At 33.5% G+C, this 20,896-nt stretch overlaps 1 protein-coding gene across 1 annotated transcript in view; it reads left to right on the top strand.

Annotated features, from left to right (window-relative positions):
* SCaMC (Short Calcium-binding Mitochondrial Carrier) overlaps window positions 1-20,896 on the top strand; it is a 195,201-nt gene that overhangs the window by 11,635 nt on the left and 162,670 nt on the right. The window contains exons 2-3 of the mRNA XM_069849403.1: window positions 7,430-7,556; window positions 14,647-14,734. Coding sequence (XP_069705504.1) covers window positions 7,430-7,556; window positions 14,647-14,734 — 215 coding nt within the window. The remainder of the gene's footprint in view (window positions 1-7,429; window positions 7,557-14,646; window positions 14,735-20,896) is intronic.

Genomic DNA, 20,896 nt, shown 5'->3' with positions numbered 1-20,896 from the left:
AGTTGTGTAATCAAGATGTATGAAAAGTGTAACTGCCTAAAGTTTTTTTTAAATTTTATTAACATTGAATTACAGATTTCTTTTATATTCCCATTGTCCAAAGCACGTATGTGCAAAAATATATTTCGAAATGTTGAAAGAAATGCACATTTTCATAGTCTATTTTACTAAAAATTATACTAAGAAAGGCTGACATTTGTCTGTCTACTAATTTCATGCACACGCTTTTGATAAACTGTTTTTATATTCAGTATGACCAGTTAATCAGAAAAATGGTGCCGGTAATTGAAGACAGTGGGCAAAAATGTCACATAGTCCTTGAACAAAGATAAGATACGTAGTGTAATTCGAAATGTAGACTTTCGCAGTAGGAAGATTGTCCAGAACAAACCTGAAATTTTAATGGAATCGTTCAGTTTATTGTTCAAAGATTCTCTTGTGCTGTATGTTTGAAGAAAAACAAATTTCAATGGCACCAAAGCATCATCAATTTCTTCTCGAATGTTTGTGATTTTTGTGGATGCACGTTTCGGAAATAACTCTGAAATATATTTTGCATTTAATAAATACCATACGAAATTCTTCTATTTTACTTTTTAGGTGTCTAGCATTCCACTAACATAACATGAAAACTCTCCTTTCGATTCCCCATTATTTTGTAATGTAACTTGTCTTCAAAAACTTTAACATTTGGGTTTGTGTCTAATATTTCCCTTACCACTTCATCTTTTTTATACAGTATATTGTACCTTCTTAACTCATTTGAACTGTGTATCTTTAATATAAGACATAACTCTAACACAGCCTTTCCATGAATACATTTACTAAACTTAAGATAAATATAAGGACTGTAAGGGAACACAATGAATGCTTGAAAAAATAATAGTTATTTATAGTATAAATATCGTAACATATAGTACGAGATGGGAAAATAATTTTCCAATGATTTTGAAGATCGAGGTTAATAACTCATCAAGTATAGTAATATGTTACAATACGCATATTGTACAACATCTTATTCACTTTCGAATTTTACTCTTAATGAAATTTCACCATTTCACTTTCCACTATTTCATCTAAAATTTTGACTTTTATTAGATTTGGCAATCTCTCTGGGGAGAGAGACGACAGGATTTTGTTTATACCGGTAATGTGATTATTTAAACAGTTGAATGTACATAGTTATGGTAACTAAGTCATTACAATATAAACAATTTAGTAGAAGACAAAAATGTTTTTGATTTTGTCATACTTTTTCTACCATTGTAAAAATGAATGATACGGATAAAGACAGTGTTACCTCTGGTATTGCAGCAAATGTAAAAAATTTATGCTTAATGTGTACAATAAATAAATTACTTTTATTGTATTTCAATGTTGTTGTTTTCTAATGGCAAGCGTTTGACAATAAAGTCATTTGACCTCTTGCACTCCAATATTTTTTTCAAAGATATTATCATGGTCTTGTATTTCAATGTGTGCTTCATTTTATCGCACTATTGCAGTAAAATGACACTTTGCCTCTCTATTGTGATAAAATATCTTATTACGACATTTTTATGAACCTCATAAACTTTGATATTATGTAACAAAGCAGATATATATAGTATTTTATATAGGTTTATGTATATATATTTTTTTCCACAATATCTACACTCCATTTGAAGATTCTCCTCATTATTGAGTTCTGTATTCTTTAACCCATATATAAGCTCCCAAATGGACATAAAAAATGAAACTCAAAACATAAGATTATTTAGGGCCTAATTAACCCAGATATGCCTGAAATATTTTTTTGCAATTTTGTGTATTTTTCAAATTTCATTTAATGCAGTATATAACTGAAGTATTTGTATGGTGTCGAAACATTCTAGTTGTAACTGGTTGAGCTAGTAACAAGTGTCCTTTTAAAAGGACAGTAGACATATGAGCATACATTTTGAGGAATAATTGTATACTATGCTTACATGAAAGGAAACAATGTAATTGTTGTAATTTAGAGTTATTATTATTATTATTATTATTATTATTATTATTATTATTATTATTATTATTATTATTATTAACAAATTATTACGTTGTTATTTTATTATAGTTTCTTTATTATTACTACTAATATTATTCTGAAGAATGATGCACTGTGGCTAAATTCGTTTTAACTCTGGAATGCTTTCGTCATTGAATAGTACCGTATGTAAAAATAAATAATAGGCGAAAAGAGTGTTGAAGTTTCGAGGAAGAGGTTATATTGGGAGAGAAGTGACGATACATATAATGAAGCAATTGCAATGGCAATGTCGAAAGATAGGTTTCAGTTCATTTTCTAAAATCTACATTGTTATGACAATGACAATTTAGATAGAAAATAAGACCTCTTCCAAAAATACTAAATGAAAACAATAGAAACTTATGTCCGTTCAATACCTCCCTCCAGAACGTCACCAGTCCTCCGCTTGTAAACAGATCTTGCTGTGCAAATCTAGCTTTCAGGTATATCTCCCTGTGAAGCAGACTTGAATAATTTCAAAGGAAAACTTTTCCAGAGCCGGGTACCGATCCCGGGACCTTTGGCTTAGCTCATCAACGCTCTGCTGACTAGCTACCCAGCAACTACACCTGACACTGTCTCAACTTTTCCCTTCATATCCACACACCTCAGTGGGCTGACAAGATGCCAGAAACCCAATTTTGAGTGCACACGAACTCTGTGTGGCATTTGTAGGCTGCATTATAGTGATATGTCTGTATTTGAGATGAAATTTCGCCTGTAGCATAATTTTCAAACGTAGATAGCATTTCATGCATGGAAAATCCACTAAAATTGAAAAAGCGAAACAATTTAAAAATATATGGGGATATGCCTACTGTCCTTTTAAAAGGACACAAAGTTTTCGTCATTGTCATGTCGCAGTGAATAGATATTTTGAACACATTGTGATTTCACGTTATATTTATGTTTATTAGGAATCACTTGATCTACAACAATTTGTAAAATAATTCCGAACTGTAAAAATGTTTAACATTCTTATCTGATTTGCGTCTTGGATGCCATAGCTGACATAAACGAACAATTCTCACGTCCACATTTCAAACTCAACGATAACCAGAACTCTAATTACCAGTCTTACCACACCTAGCAAGCCTCTAGTTAAGACCAGTAATAGTGACACCTGTGAAAAAATAAATACGTTGACTGTAGAGAGGGTAATTTGAAACATTGACAACTGTTCTTTTTAATAGGACAGTAGGCATATCTGGGTTAAAGAAGCACCTAATTTCTCACGTCTTCTATTTTATATGTGAATTCATGACATTCAACAACACTTCATGAAATTGATACTAAAATTTTGTGTTGTACTAGTAGACTATAAACCTCTTCTGTATATATTTCAACTAGATTGTAACTATAAATTAAGACTTTATAGTACAGTGAAACCTGTTCAAGACAGAAGGGACATGGTCCTAATTTTTTTTCCGTTGTGGACAGGTTTCCGTCTTACTCAGGTGTGACGTTAAAATGAAATATTTTATCATTTGTATAAATGAAAAACAAAATGGCATGCCGCAAATTGTAGGAATTACAAAATATTCCGTTTAACACTACTGACATTAAATCAGCTTCATGTCGCTTATTGAATTGGTGAATGATCTTGATGAAAATCTCATTTCCTGTATAAATTGTATCGTAACTCACTCATTAAGCACTATAAGGTGTATTAATTACACTAAATTTAATATCCAACACTATACTATCACAGCACATTATTTAATTGGACTAGGAGCCTACAAGTCTTGAATTCTGGATTATTTAATTTCTTTGCCAGTTCAAGGTTTGCTTTGCAGAATAGGTCCAGAAATTGGCATGCTCTTTGAAAGGGCAAGAAGAATCCACTCCCACAACAGTTCATTTATTTCTATGTAACCAGTTATTTTCTCTTTCCTTTTATGTCACCATTATTGACCGCAAGCCACTCACTCATGTTACGGCCTTTATTTTTGAAAATGTTACATTACACCTGAGTTTTCCATTCATAAATTTCAACACTGTTTTCCATATTCTTCGTTTCTCATTTTCCTCGATAACTTTTACTTCATCAATTAATGATAGTGCAACATTTTTACGCAACTTTTTTTATCACGAAATCAGTAATACCCTTGCGTTCTACCCAGCTACGACAGTATACAGGAGTGAAGCATTGAACATCTTTGAAGGGACTCGTCTGCCTAGTCAATAGGGTAAAAAATTTATGACCACCAGGCCAACACACCCTCGCACCCTCAAAAATTTTACAAAAAAAACTTGTTTTTATTTTAGTGACCTACGTATTTAGTATATTCCTTGAAAGCACATACTGTTTCAAAATATAGTTTACATTAAAGTAGTGTGTCCAAAATATTATTTCCGTGTTGAACAGTAGCAGACAGTTTCCGTTTCTGCGTTGGACAGTTTCTGTTTTATTCAGGAAAAATTACACATGATACGTATGAATTTCGCCGGGACCAATAAATTGTTCCAAAATAGACAGGATTCCGGGTTATTCAGGTTCCGATTTGAACAGTTTTCACTGTAATATTAAGTTTTTTGACTTGTTTCATATTCTAGCTGTGAAGCAATGTACGGATACCATAGAATGTTAATAAATACAGTACAATACAATAACCGGATTTAACAACTTCAGTAGTTTCATTTAACTCTTCTCTCTTGTATGCTGTATATTTCCTTACATGCAAAGCTGCTTGTTTTTTTCATATAGTTTTTGAATCGGATATTGATGTTGTGTCACAGTATGTGACATCACATTTGTTAGATAACAAAGTATAATATATGCAGTGACGATCTTTCTAAGATATTAACATGTTTATTAACTCAACTTAAAATAACAAAGTTATTAGAGCTACAATGAATCTAAAGTAGTCTCTCAAAGCTCGTAAAATTCTACGTACTATCTCATAGGCAATATGTCTGGATTTGTCTCCTATAGTTAGGAGAGGCAAGCACTTGGACAGGCTTATTCTAATAAAATTTCACACATGCATTGTTTATTTCTGTAATAAATTTAATGTTAATGTATTGAATTTTCAGTAAAACAACTTACATATTCTTAAAACTTTTTATTTTGTGCACATTTTACATTTAGGTTTTACTCTTCTAGCTTGTATCATCATCAAGATACTAAACTTTGAATAACTTTTACACTTTCAAGTTAATATCCTGACGTTACACAGAAATTTACATTGTACCTTGCAGATGACTGTAAAAAAATGCATGTTGCGAGAACCCACATTAGGTCATATAATTATTAAATGTTAACATTTGTCCCATGTTGAAGACTTTGTATGGTAGAAAAATGCGCACTAATACTACCGTATTGGTCCGAATATAAGCCGCACTTTTTATTCAAATTTCAAACTCGAAAAGTTGGGGTGCGGCTTATTTGCGCGGCCGATAAATTTAAACTTGAAATGTGGCGCATGTTGCTACCGGTAATTTTATCATTTTGAAATGGAGCAACAATGCCACGCGCTCGTGTTTGAAATTGTCAGCAGTCGTATGGTATATGACGCAACAATGTACCAGTCTTCATATTACAGTGATCGTACTCTTTTGTATGATAGGACAGATTAAAACAGTTTGTACGTAGCTACGGGTTCAGCCATGAGCGGAAACGTAGAAAGAAAAGCTTCAACAAGCTTGGGAATTCGGCGCAGTTATGACGCTAGTTTCAAACTTGCAGTTATTCGTCATGCTAGGAGTACGTCTAATAGAGAAGCCGGCAAAAAGTTTAGTGTGGATGAGTCTAATGTGCGGCGCTGGATCGCCTCGGAGGATAAACTGAAAAATGCCAATACAACCAGAAAATTTTTCAGAGGACCCAAGGCTGGGAAATACCCTGAACTAGAACGTAGGGTCCTTTCCTTTGTACAAGACAAAAGGAAAGAAGGTTTGCCTATCTCTCGACAAGTAATCCAGGTAAAATCGTTGGAAATAGTGAAGACCCTAAACATTCCACAGACAGAATTCCATGGGAGTATAGGTTGGTGCCGCAAGTTTATGCGTAGAAGTGGCCTTGTTCTCCGACGAAGCACTTCATTAGCACAGAGACTGCCAGAGGATTTTACTGAGAAACTCATCACCTTCCAGAGGCACGTCATTGAATTGCGTCAGCGCCACTCTTACCCATTACACCAGATCGGCAATGCCGACGAGACGCCCGTATTTTGGGACATGCCGAGCAATATGACAGTTGACAATAAAGAGGCGAAAAGCATATCATTGAGAACAACTGGAAATGAAAAACAAAGAATCACTGTGATGCTGGCGGTTACAGCAGATGGAGGAAAACTGCCTCCGTACGTTATTCTGAAGCGTAAAACTATGCCCAAGGAGAATTTACCTAAGGGATTAGTGATTCGTTGCCAAGAAAAAGGATGGATGACAACCGAACTAATGGTGGACTGGCTAGCTACGGTTTGGAATCGCAGACCAGGTGCGCTGCTCTGTAAGAGGGCTATGTTAGTATTGGATGCCTTTAAAGGTCACCTCACACCCGAAGTAAAGAAGAAAATTACTGCATTGAAGACAGACCTAGTCGTCATACCTGGAGGTATGACATCAAAATTGCAGGTGCTTGATGTCGTCGTGAACAAGCCTTTTAAAGACCATCTCCGAAAACAGTATTCGGATTGGCTTCTAGAAGGGGGTCATGCATTCACTCCATCTGGGAAGATCAAGAAGCCATCTGTCAGCCTTATGTGTGAGTGGATTCTCTCTTCATGGCACATGATATCACCAGATTCAATCATCAAAGGCTTCAAGAAATGCTGCGTGTCTAATGCTCTGGATGGCAGTGAGGACGACGTACTTTGGGCGGAAAGTGATGAACAAAGTGACAGTGATGAAACAAATACCGGTACCGGTAGTAGTGAAGTCAGCAGTGACATTGGAGAAGACGGTGATTAGTTCTACCGGTATTTTTGGTGATTTACCCACGTAATACCGTAATTGAAGAAAAGGTGTTTAAATAGTGTAAACAGTTTTGTAACTGAATAATGTGACAGGTAAATTTCACTGCACTCAATTTTCCTTTTTTTCTCATTCTGCACTCAATTTTTCTTTTTTTTTTCTCCTTTCCCCCTAAAATTAAGGGTGCGGCTTATACTCGAGTGCGGCTTACACTCGGGCCAATACGGTAGATGTAAATCAAGGATGCATAGTCTCCATTTGCTTGTAGTATATCTTCACATTTCTCACCTCCCTGAAAAAAAATATTCAATAATGTAATTCATGTGGTATCGTTTCAGACAATGTTAACACAATTCCTTTGATATTAATATTATTGTAGCATTATTTTTGAGTAGTAATTGCTATAATTATAATGTATGATAAAGTTTCTGTGCAGTATTTATATGTATATTTTTTTGTTTTCAGAAATTCATTGAACGTTCAGATCAAAATAAAAGTGGAGATATATGTCTAGGGGAATTTATTCACTATGTGAAAGAACATGAAAAGAATTTGAGGTTACAATTTTCTGACTTGGATAAAAACAAGGATGGTAAGTAAACATTTGATGTTACTTTTGAAACTATGTTGTTAAGCATTATATTATTTAAGCTTTTTTTTATGTTCCCTACATGGTTTGGTTTAATAGCGAAAAAAATGGCGAAAAATACACGTAAATACAATCTAGGCCTACAATTCTAGAGTTTCTTGCCAACATAATAGATAATCATCAGCATGCATTTTTATTGTAACATCAAAGTTTATTCTTTCTCTCTTATAAGTTCCTTGTATTTTCCTCGAGTTAAAAGTTTGCATTGTGGAAACCTGGCAATCATATCTGTGGCCGGGAGGAAAAAGGTCTTAAGTAAAAATTTTATACTTTTCAGGAGAGCAGTAGAAAGATTGAAATTGGTGTCAATTATAGAGTTTTTTAATTAAGAGGTTTTTCCTGGATATTATTTGTTTATATTTCTTCTAAAATAGGTAATGTTGCTCAATTAACAATTTTCTTGATTATTTCCAAAAATAGCCGCAATTAAGCCCTTTTAAGACTAGAAGCCAAACTGAGTAGTAAGGACTATTTAAACATAAGACCTTTTTCATGTCATAAATTAAATGAGAAATGTGAATTATTAGGAATGCAAAATGGGTCTTAAACCATTATAGGACTGTTTACCCTGGTACTTAAAGTTTTAAAAGGAAAGGGGATCAGTATGTGATAAAATGGCTAAAATACATTTTAGACCTTTTTAATAGGGAAGCATGGAAAAAAAAAAAAAAAACATGTGATGGTTTGTAAGGAATAAAGTATTAAATATTCTTTATTCTGTGTGTGCTTGATTCAAAAAGGACTTTGGACATTTGGTAATGCTCTATAAATCCAGTCAGGAGTCTTATTTGACTTTAGCCGTTTTACCAGATTGTAGAGAATTGTTTCTGCTTTCAGAATATATAAAAATCTCATTTTCACAAAAAATTGACTTAAGACCTTTTTCCTCCCGGCCACAGATATATGCACATGAATAAAATTTCTCGTTTGTTTGTCATTTTCAACATTAATTTTCTCAGTTGTTAGTATAAAGAACTGAACGACTAAACTTATAAGATAAAGTGTACCAATAATAACTGAGTGGTGTTGTGGGCGAATAAGCTATCCTGTTGTCGAAATTGAAAAGATTGCTTTCATCAAGGCTATATGGAATTGCCACGCATTTTTCCCCCTCCCCTCCACAATTAGGTCCGTCATTACTCCGGATGCACAGCAGCCTTAGGCTTATTGTGCTACCTATGTTTATGATTTAATACCGATTCATCAGCCCTGTTACCTTGATTGTGTCCAGTCCGGATATAGAACTCGGTTCAAAATCTTTTGGTTCTAGAGATTCTTTCCCAGAGATAAAGTACAGTAGAATCCCTCTTATCTGGCTCCAAAGGGACCAGGCTAGTTCTAGATAAGAGATTTTGCTGGATAATTGAATAAATACCGGTATATACAAAAAAAAAAAGTTCGTATTTCATGGTGCCAAATATTGAAACTTCAGCCATGTGAAGCTTATTTCTCTCTCACTTGCTCATAACTGAATAAACATAAAAACTGTATGAATTTTCCTTATTAAAACACATCACACAACACAAGTAATACACTAATTTTAGGTTCGAATATTTACTGAAGATTAAAGTTCATGCGAACTTCCTAATGTGGCAACACTGACGGCTAGAACATAATTAAATAAACATAAAAACTGTGTGGGTTTTCTTTATTAAAACAACACATACAACATAAATAATACACTAATTTTAGGTTCGAATATTTACTGAAGATTAAAGTTCATGCGAACTTCCTAATGTGGCAACACTGACGGCTAGAACATAATTAAATAAACATAAAAACTGTGTGGGTTTTCTTTATTAAAACAACACATACAACATAAATAATACACTAATTTTAGGATCGAATATTTACTGAAGATTAAAGTTCATGCGAACTTCCTAATGTGGCAATACTGACGGCTAGAACATAATTAAATAAACATAAAAGCTGTGTGGGTTTTCTTTATTAAAACAACATATACAACATAAATAATACACTAATTTTAGGTTCAAATATTCACTGAAAATGAAAGTTCGTGCGAACTTCCTAATGTGGCAACACTGACGGCTAGAACATAATTAAATAAACTTAAAAACTGTGTGGGTTTTCTTTATTAAAACAACACATACAATGTGGCAACAGTGACGGCTAGAACATAATTAAATAAACATAAAAACTGTGTGGGTTTTCTTTATTAAAACAACACATACAACATAAATAATACACTAATTTTAGGTTCAAATATTCACTGAAAATGAAAGTTCATGCGAACTTCCTAATGTGGCAACACTGACGGCTAGAACATAATTAAATAAACTTAAGAACTGTGTGGGTTTTCTTTATTAAAACAACACATACAACATAAATAATACACTAATTTTAGGTTCAAATATTCACTGAAAATGAAAGTTCGTGCGAACTTCCTAATGTGGCACCACTGACGGCTAGAACATAATTAAATAAACATAAAAACTGTGTGGGTTTTCTTTATTAAAACAACACATACAACATAAATAATACACTAATTTTAGGTTCAAATATTCACTGAGAATGAAAGTTCATGCGAACTTCCTAATGTGGCAACACTGACGGCTAGAACATAATTAAATAAACTTAAGAACTGTGTGGGTTTTCTTTATTAAAACAACACATACAACATAAATAATACACTAATTTTAGGTTCAAATATTCACTGAAAATGAAAGTTCGTGCGAACTTCCTAATGTGGCACCACTGACGGCTAGAACATAATTAAATAAACATAAAAACTGTGTGGGTTTTCTTTATTAAAACAACACATACAACATAAATAATACACTAATTTTAGGTTCAAATATTCACTGAAAATGAAAGTTCATGCGAACTTCCTAATGTGGCAACACTGACGGCTAGAACATAATTAAATAAACTTAAAAACTGTGTGGGTTTTCTTTATTAAAACAACACATACAACATAAATAATACACTAATTTTAGGTTCAAATATTCACTGAAAATGAAAGTTCGTGCGAACTTCCTAATGTGGCAACACTGACGGCTAGAACATAATTAAATAAACATAAAAACTGTGTGGATTTTCTTTATTAAAACACATCACACAACACAAATAATACACTAATTTTAGGTTCGAATATTCACTGAAGATTAAAGTTCTGCGAACTTCCTAATGTGGCAACACTGACAGCCCAGACTGTGGCAATGTGGCAGATTTAAACTTTCTTTTTTTTTGCCCAGCCAAAAGTGCCGTTGTTTTGGTATTGCCGGTTATTTGGGTGTTGGTTACGAGGGATTTTACTGTATCTCCTGCGAGCCAATGCATCGCAGGAGCAAATGATGTGCTGGACTGTTTCAGTCTCCTTCCCACAAAATCTATAGTCTAGATTACCTTGAAGTATGCCCATTATATTAAGATGCTTTTCCACAGGAGCGTGACCCAAGAGAAAAGCTGTAATTGCTCTCAGCTGAATCTATTACATCGAATTAACAATTGCCACACTTACTTTATTAAGGAATGTTGATATTACCAATATGCATCAAAATAATATTGAAATTAATAACATATCTGTCGAAATAGATATAATGTATTGTTCTATTTATGTACTAAAATGCTGTGTTTATTATTAGCAAATAAACAGGAAATACCTATATTTATTCCATAGTATTTATTGACTGTAGTTCTCAAATATCAGTGACTAGAACTTACTTATGCAGGGCAATGTGACACAGGGCAGTAAATCCATTCCTGCTTCCATTTTTTGCAGGGGAGTGAGTTTGCTGATAGGTACCATTGACTATTTATCGTTTCCAGATCTCATAACAAAGGGAAATGGGGCACTTCAGCGACAATCATACCGAATTACAGGGTTTGCAGAGTAGACTGGAATGTCTAGACTACTAAGGCTCTTTAGAGCAGTGTTGTCATGTTTCATGATACTTAATCAGTTGTCATTGGTTTGCCAGGAGTCAGTGTAGCAGAACAGATAACTATGTAAATTAGTGCTTGGGTTTACCCCTCCTCAATCGTAGTTTATTTTTTACTTTACTTTATCATTTTCTACTGTTGAATAATTTCTTGTAGTGTCATTGCATTGATACTCTTCTACTGCATATCACAGAAGCTTAAACACATTTCTTGCTTATACCTTGTACAAAAAATTATTCTATTGAAACTCTCCTACTGAATTCCACATATATTTAAGGGGACTGGGATCCTGTAATATCCTCAAAATTTCCATTTTTATTTTTTTTTTATCGTTTTATTTTCTCTGAAAAATCCTCTTTTCAACTGTACATCATTTATGCATATTATTATTATTATCATCATCATCATCATCATCATCATTATTATTATTATTATTATTATTATTATTATTATTATTATTATTATTAATGAATATTTCGTATAAAAACAAGACATTTCGCGCTTATTTCGCACCCTAGAGAAACTTAAAAAATAATAAAGTAACATTCTTTAATTATGAAACAATCTCTTTAAAACGAAAAGAAAATTGTTTGTATCATTAATTGAAGCATCAGCTGGAACAACGTTGTAAGTTACAAAATTTTCATTCGGCATGTTTCCGTGTAATAATGTTGAATGTCATGTTACCTTGCTATACTCTTTGGCTTGCAACTGCCCATCAATGCAGTACGTGTAATTTGTCCACTCAAAAGTTTGCTACCCTATAAGAACAACATTGTATGTGTACATATTTTTGCAGCTCCTGTAAATTTTACCAAATGTAACTTATAATGTTGTTCCAGCTGACGCTTCAATTATTAAATTCATAATTCAATTTCTTTCGACTGTGAGGGGATGATGGCACTGCCTTCTTGATCACACAAAGACAGTTGTTGCGGGAAAGAGAAATAACCATTGCCTGCTTGTGCTGCTCCCTGGATGTAGTCTCTGAAACTATGCATACTGTATAAATATGTTATTCAGAAAAGAATTATTAAAATATGCCTTAATAAACCAATTGATTACTCATCTGAGCTTTTGTTTACTGATTTTAATGTTTTGAAAATTAAACAGATTTATTATATTGCCTTATTAATCTTCATACATAAAAACCGTAATAAATTCAAATTGTATCATCATAACTATGGAACTAAAAGATCCGATTTTATACGACTAGAGGAACCAAAGTGTTTCACAAGCACAGCTCTGAGCCATGGTACCTACTTTGGTCCAAGGTTATACAATAAAATAATTGATAAATATCCAAATTTGGAAAATTGTAGTATCAGAAATTTAAAAAATATCGTTAGGAATTTAATTTTTAAAGAATACATATTGATTTAATATGTATATGTATTTGTATGACTTAATTTGTTAAAATTGAAATTGTATTTTTAAATTTAATTTATTCCTGTAATTTTTTTTTCTTGACCCAGTTTGTGTCAAAAAATTATCTTTGTTTTATCTTTGTGTTTAGATATCTCCCTGAGCACGAGTTTTTTTTACTCCTTCAGGGAAGAACTAAGATTGTATTTTTGTCAATGTTATTTTATTAACAATAAACAACAATAAACAACAATATCATGCTGAATGATCAAATATGTAGAAATGTTAATGTATATATTATAACGCAGAAAATTTCACGTTTTATTTGAAAGGAAGTCATTTTTCGCACGAATTTTCCATTAGACTTTTTTTTTTTGTAATATGATTATAAAGTAATTTCGTGGATTTCTATAAATTTCGCGAAAATTAGCGGATATATTTCACTTAATTTTGGACTTTCATTAAGAGATTTAATTTTCCATGCATAAAATTAAGTTTCTAACACATTTCGCGTATATCGTTAATACCAAAAAAATCACATCCCTAGTAACCACCAAACCTGACAACTCTGTTTTAAAAAAATAATTTTTCATTGTTAACTGTCTACAGCTATAACCTAGATCACGCATCGCAGAAGTCACAAATCCATGATGCAATATAAATACTACCTGCTACACACAAAGTGAAGACGGGGTGGGGAGCATCAGTTGCAGTAAATAGACAGCAGAGGCGGTTTGTGATCGTCACCACTTTCCGTGTTCATAACAAAGAAAGAACAAGAGAAAGAAGGAATGAATATCTTGTTAGGATTATATTATTTTCATCTGATTTATTTTATGTTTTTATTACAATATTTCCATTCAGTAAGATCTCAAAATTAGGGGTAGCCACTGCCAATTGTGCACAAAGGCTGACATCTATTAAGCATGTCTTTCTTTATTTTAATATGATTTTAATTTTGAAAAAAATTGTTCATAAATATATGTAGAACCGAACATAGCTGCGATTGTGGAAGCAAATGAACTAAGACGTGGATATCTAGAGAAGTCAATATTTTAAAATAGTACATACAAACCAACACAATTCTTATGCTTGCTTCTCAAAAAGCTGTCATTTTGGAGATCAGCAATCTCAAATTATTAACTCTGGTCATACCTTCATAATGGGTGTGTTAGAAGTATTTGCAAATACATTTTCCATTTGTTTAAAATCACAAAACCTTCTGTCTCTAAATTTTGAAAGTAATGTTTTCAGGATGTGCGAATATTTATCTAATCTTGATTCAGAAACATTTGAAAGTGACTTCAGACAATAAAAATGATGAAATTCATTTTCTTTCATTGCACTTCCAAACATTAATCATCATGGAAAAAGATTTCACTATTCATACATGTCAAATATGTTCTGATCACATCCTTGAAGTGGACAGTTTAGTTTGTTCAGCTGTTCAGAAATATGTATTATGAACACCAAATCACTATTAATAAAAGAAGCCACTGTTGACATTACAAACAACGCTAGAGGAAGGGGTTCAGTGCAGAGAGGGGTATTGTCATGTGGAACTTACATCAGAGTTCAGGTGCTGTTTCGCCAAACAATTTTGTGATGCCTGACCTAGAAGATGAGTCTAACCATACAATTGAGATAGGTTTCATTAAAATGTCATGTCTTATTGGCGATCTTCCTTTGTAAGTGTATTTAATAATGACTTCTGTGCTTTTTTACTTTGTTAATGAACAATTTTGTTTTTTCTTGAATGTTTTAGGTATGATCGATGCTGAAGAACTGATTAAAGCATTCAAGGAACTGGGTGTGGAAATAGATAGAAAGGAGGCTGTAAATCTACTTCAAAGGTATTTTGATCTTATGAACATATTCTAATATCTGCTGAATGTGCTTCCAATTGGTGTGGCTTAAAAACTAAGTTTCTTGTGCATTCTATTTTAAATTACTTTTTAGTATTTTCCTTGTTTCTTTCGTTGTTACTCAGAGAGACAAATCTTGAGCTTGACAAACAAGTTAGGTCTGCTGAGCAATGTTATGCTGTATTTCTTTCGATGCTTCAGTTATTTGGACTTCATGAAGCTTCTTTTTCATTTAAATGTCTCCTTATTCAGTTCCATGCATCACCTCGAGAATGAAATGTGGTTCGAACAGCACGTGTATCTAACATAGCTCTGAGACTGAATAACTGATCCAAAATAATTTGACATGACACAGTCCTGTTATTAACTTCAAAATATCATGTTCTGTGTTAGATAGCAGATGAGAGTGTAGACACACCGTGCTGACAGACTAAAGATTAGATAAACTTTTATACTGAAACTGGAAATTGAATATGGACATCCCAGGACACTTAATATATTATACAGAAAAACAATATGCAAGTACAACGACAGTACTTAAAAAAAATGCAGGAATCAATTTTTATGTTTGGTTTCTTCATTCTGATTATCAAGAAAAGCAAAGCAAGCAAAAATTACATACCGGTACAATAACAAATATTTTACAATATTATTGTGATACTCTTATATGAATATTCTTCAAAATTCGAAATTGATTACCAATCTCATAGTAAAATAGCCTACATATTACAATTTATTGTATAAATACAATGTAACTGGGTCACACCTGAAAAAGCAAGATGCTCGAGGTCGGGTGTGACCAAGAATGAAAACTGGATAGAAGAAAAAAATAAATGAAATAATGATAATACTTACTTACTTACTTACAAATGGCTTTTAAGGAACCCGAAGGTTCATTGCCACCCTCACATAAGCCCGCCATCGGTCCCTATCCTGTGCAAGATTAATCCAGTCTCTATCATCATATCCCACCTCCCTCAAATCCATTTTAATATCCTCCCATCTACGTCTCGGCCTCCCTAAAGGTCTTTTTCCCTCCGGTCTACCAACTAACACTCTATATGCATTTCTGGATTCGCCCATACATGCTACATGCCCTGCTCATCTCAAACGTCTGGATTTAATGTTCCTAATTATGTCAGGTGAAGAATACAATGCGTGCAGTTCTGTGTTGTGTAACTTTCTCCATTCTCCTGTAACTTCATCCCGCTTAGCCCCAAATATTTTCCTAAGCACCTTATTCTCAAACACCCTTAACCTTTGTTCCTCTCTCAGAGTGAGAGTCCAAGTTTCACAACCATACGGAAGAACCGGTAATATAACTGTTTTATAAATTCTAACTTTCAGATTTTTTGACAGCAGACTGAATGATAAAAGCTTCTCAACCGAATAATAACATGCATTTCCCAAATTTATTCTGCGTTTAATTTCCTCCCCAGTGTCATTTATATTTGTTACTGTTGCTCCAAGATATTTGAATTTTTCCATCTCTTCGAAGGATAAATCTCCAATTTTTATACTTCCATTTCGTACAATATTCTGGTCACGAGACATAATCATATACTTTGTCTTTTCAGGATTTACTTCCAAACCGATTGCTTTACTTCCTTCAAATAAAATTTCCGTGTTTTCCCTAATCATTTGTGTATTTTCTCCTAACCTCCAGCTTGGGGGTTGGACGAAGGGCTAACAACCCATCACCATAAGAAACAGCTTGTTACGAATCCCTACAATAAGCCTCGGAATAATGATGATAATAATAATAATAATAATAATAATAATCACAACTGTGATTAAACTGTTAAATGTAATAACACATAAAGTTTAAAAAGAATAAGAATAAAAACAAAAACAAACAAACAAACCAACCAACCAACCAAGGGTACCGTAGCCTACAGTATACATAAACATACCAAGTTAAGAATACAACATTGTTAAAGTGACAGAAAAAAATAAATGAGTAAGAATTTACATGATTATGATTTTAAAAACAGTTCAAGCACTAGTTTTTTGAAAAATATATTGTTTAATAATTTTAGTTTAGGATTCCTCTTTAATATTGTATTAGTTCATAAATTTATATAGTACTACTGTAATAAGGGGACAGATGACTGAATTTTGAAACTTTTAACTACTAATTCAATTTTCTTGAAATTTGTGCTGCACATTCGTTATGTTCTTATGTAATAGAATACAATAGTAATATACGTTACAAGAGCGGTATGTTGACGTTTTCATGTTCGAGGAAAAGATTGAAAAAGTGAAACGTAGTTGAGCTTTTTTAATTTCCGAGAACATGAAAACAAACATACCGCTCGTGTATCATACATTATTTTGTGCGAAGATCGTTTATTACATACCTGAAAGACGAATTTCTAATTAGTTGCAATGAAATCTCCGTTGGTTTCTGTTTCATGATGGCAACTTCGGAACACCAAAATATCTTTCTTCAACATTGTTGCTATAAAATGTTTTCTGCGTTTACTATACTCCAGCAGGCCATGATATACGTCTGTCTTTTTTTTCCCCCAGTCTATAAATGCGAACTTAAAACAAACGGTAAGGTATGTAATGATTTATTTTTCATTTTAATATTTTAACAATATTATTTATGTAACATATTGCAGTAATAACATCCGCATCTGGAATCTTGTTGATTTTTTCACGGCTTCCTTAATGTTACTTGTATCAGGAATGCAATAAGTTTCGTGGAGTAGTAGACTTTACTTAATTTTTGCAAATATTTAAAAACAATAATTAACATTGCAATTTGGGTGAAATTGCAATGGTAAGTTTCCAATTTATAATTATTACTATGTTAAACGTCTCTAAAAATAATATGTTAAAAGCCTAAAGCAGTAAAATGAATGTCGCGCTTAAGCGGTAAGAAGAGGGAAATTGTTGTGTGTGTTACGTTGGGAATACTAAATATGGTATTTCACACTTACCGCGTATTGGTTCTGTGCGGAAAACAAGCAAATACTCACGATCTCGCACAAACTATTTTTTAATTTGGCCTAGCAGTTTGAAATATATATAGAATTTGGAAAAAAGTAATTTTTTTGTGAATGCTGTGTGTTTAAACAAAAAAATTAACAGACTTCTTCAGACAGCAACAACAACAATAATTTTACATACATGTGTTTTTTGCAGTACGTACTGTACTGTAGATTATATTGTACAGTAGTAGATTTTAAAACACACACAAAATAAAAAAGTGATTTTTTTTTAGCACAAGGTAGACAAAATTTACGACATTATGTTGTTTTTCTTATATTTTATAATAAAAGAGTAATTTAAAAAGCCACTTTGTGAATTAATCTGATTATTAAATGTGGTATACTTAAAGTAAATAATGATTTTTGGTCCAGCCAACATCTCAACTGTTAGTATAGTGACCCTAGTAACAGGATAAATTGACTTTCTCTATGCCATTTTTTGATTCCATTATTTGTATCTGGATTTCTGGAATAAAATAATGGTAATCACATGATCCTGTGTACAAAATATCAACGTAACTCAATTTAATAGGTTAGAAAGTACCTAAATAGTTACAAAAAATGTTAAAAAACTCGTCCACATCAGCTAGCATGCTGGCTCAGCAGTGTCTGCAAGCTCTCCATTATTCTCTCTGTACTTTCAGTTTTTGTTTTTGTATTATTCTTCTTTTTCTGTTTTATTTTAACCATCAGATTGACTTGAGTCTGTCCCTTGAGGCTGAATTGACATTCATCTGAGGTGGATGTGTATAAATGAAATAGCAAAGCAGATGAATCAGTTCTAGGTGAGCAGCTGCATGGAGAACTGGGATTCTTGTGAAAACTAATACATCGATTAATAACATGCTCGTTTTAATGTAGGGTTTTATAATCAAGAATTGTCTGCGTAATTGTATTCTGAAAATAAATATTCCTTTTTCGTTATACGAAATATGCAGAAAGGATTTTAATTCTGCAAAATATTGATTTGAAGACTTTAATAGAGACATACATTTTTAGTATTCTGTTACTGAAGTATTTTTCTCTCTTGTCTATTTCTTTGTCCTTTTGCATGCTGTGTGTACACAGGTTGTAACTTTAATAATAGCAACTATTTATTTATTACGACTATACAAGTGATACATCTGTAAAATTTCTACAGTCCTTCAATGTAGTAACCAACATTGTCTACAACTTGTTGCCAGCGATGTGGAAGTCGTAGTATCCCTGTAGCAGCTCCTGTTCTGTAGACGTTTCTGATGGACCGCCCTATTGCCTGCAGAATATCAGGAAGGATCCGGAATCGAACGTCACGAAGTGGTTTCTTCATCTCTGGGATTAAGTCATAATCACAGGGGCTTAAGTCCAGTGAATGTAGTGGATGGAAAAGCACTTCCACCCACAGTGACGGTACAAATCAGTTTGCCGTGTGCGCCCTTGCGTTATCCTGCGTTGGGCGATTCTTTAGAATACGAAACACAGTCATATGCGATATTCCTATCTCTTGGGCTAACCCACGTACCGTCTGTCGTCGATCGCTGTCTAATAGCGCGGAAACAGTTTGCAATTCCTCTTCACTAACATTAGGATGACCCAGCCGAACCATGTTTTACATGCGGTCACGCCCCTTGTTGAAGGCTCGAACCCACCTCGCCACAGTCTTGTATGGTAACGCCGTCTCTCCACATGCCTCAACAAGACCGTCATGACATTGCCGTGCTGTACGACCACGGGCAGATTGAATTTTCAGCTAAGATCGCTGTTCCTGCTTTGTAAACATGGCGAAACACAACTGCTTAGAGCTGTAACTAACAGGAGACTAACTTCAACTCTCCACAGTGCATGCGCTGCAAGTCGGATGGAAGTGTCCTTTTAGAGGAGAGGAGGACAGACATAAACTAACATGTGGTAAAAGTGACAACAATTAACTCTGTCTCATTTCGCTTTTACAGCAGTGTTGCCACTATTAAAGTTACATCCCACGTATAATCTTTATACCTGAACTGTTGGTAAGGTTGTGTTGAGATGCAGTACTTATAAGTTTGTAATATGTATGCATGTGGTACGTCAAATTTTTTCTCTGAATTCCAAGGGACTGAAAAAGAGTCAGTTCGGTTTAATGAAGTTCGACCTAACGAGGTTTTAGTCTTAGCGTGCATGAGGCCCTTTAAAAAATCATGTCAAATTCTAATTAATCACATAGTGCCTGGTACCTCATTAATGCAGTAGTAATTTTTCATACTCTTTTCATTGTTTTTATTCATTACTTATGTTTACATAATTATGCATATTTTGTTTAGAGCAGCGTTTCTCAAACTATGGTCCATGGACCACCTGTGGTCCTCGAGCTCTGTTTTTGTGGTCCTTCAAAAAAGACAGAAGAAAAAATAAAATTCAAACACTATAGCTGAAAGTCTCAGACTTTGGAAATTACACATGATAATCACCTTTCACTTTTTCTCCCAGTACTAATATTTTATGAAATTTCTTACCCTAACCGTCTACCCACTTCCCACTCTACTCTCAACAACAAAAGAGGGATTTAAAGCAGTATGAACGTGGTGTTTCTCGCCATCTTTTCCCTGCATATCTGGTGCCGAGACTGTAACCCAGCCAGAGAACACTCGAATTCATAACAGAGGTCCAAAGTACCGAACCTTTTCATGTATTGATGACTTTATTAATAGTTTTGCCGACGCTCAGTCTGCACACTGAAATGATCACATACTGTACGTCGTACACCAATAATAGAACGTGCCAAATTGCATCTTTACTTGTTGAAAATCGGGCATTTTCTGCATTAATTTTTTTATTTGTTTTTCCAGATGACGATATAAGAAATTTTAGACTCTGCCTATTTTAAAATCCGACAGGTTTACTTTTTACACTTGCGTGTTTCGTCTCTTAAGTCCTGTTTCAATTTCGCACCGAGGTTTTGGTTCACTCTCATTGCCACACCAAGTAAATCCAAGTTCCAAATAACTCTTGTCATATTTACGAAGGCATTTTTTCTTTGAATAGCTACCACTAGGACTAGATATTTCTTTAATGGCACTATAATTAATATATTTATTCACACACAGCTTCTGACCTATTAGCACTGCCTAAATGAAGCGTATCATCATGTTCCTTTCTTTTCAAAGATCCGGATCAAAGTCAGTTTTGCATTATT

Source organism: Periplaneta americana, chromosome 16 (genome assembly GCF_040183065.1).
Source record: "Periplaneta americana isolate PAMFEO1 chromosome 16, P.americana_PAMFEO1_priV1, whole genome shotgun sequence".
NCBI classification, from domain to species: Eukaryota; Metazoa; Arthropoda; class Insecta; order Blattodea; family Blattidae; genus Periplaneta; species Periplaneta americana.
Note: the sequence above shows the minus strand (reverse complement) of the source record. Positions and strands in the feature narration are given on the sequence as shown.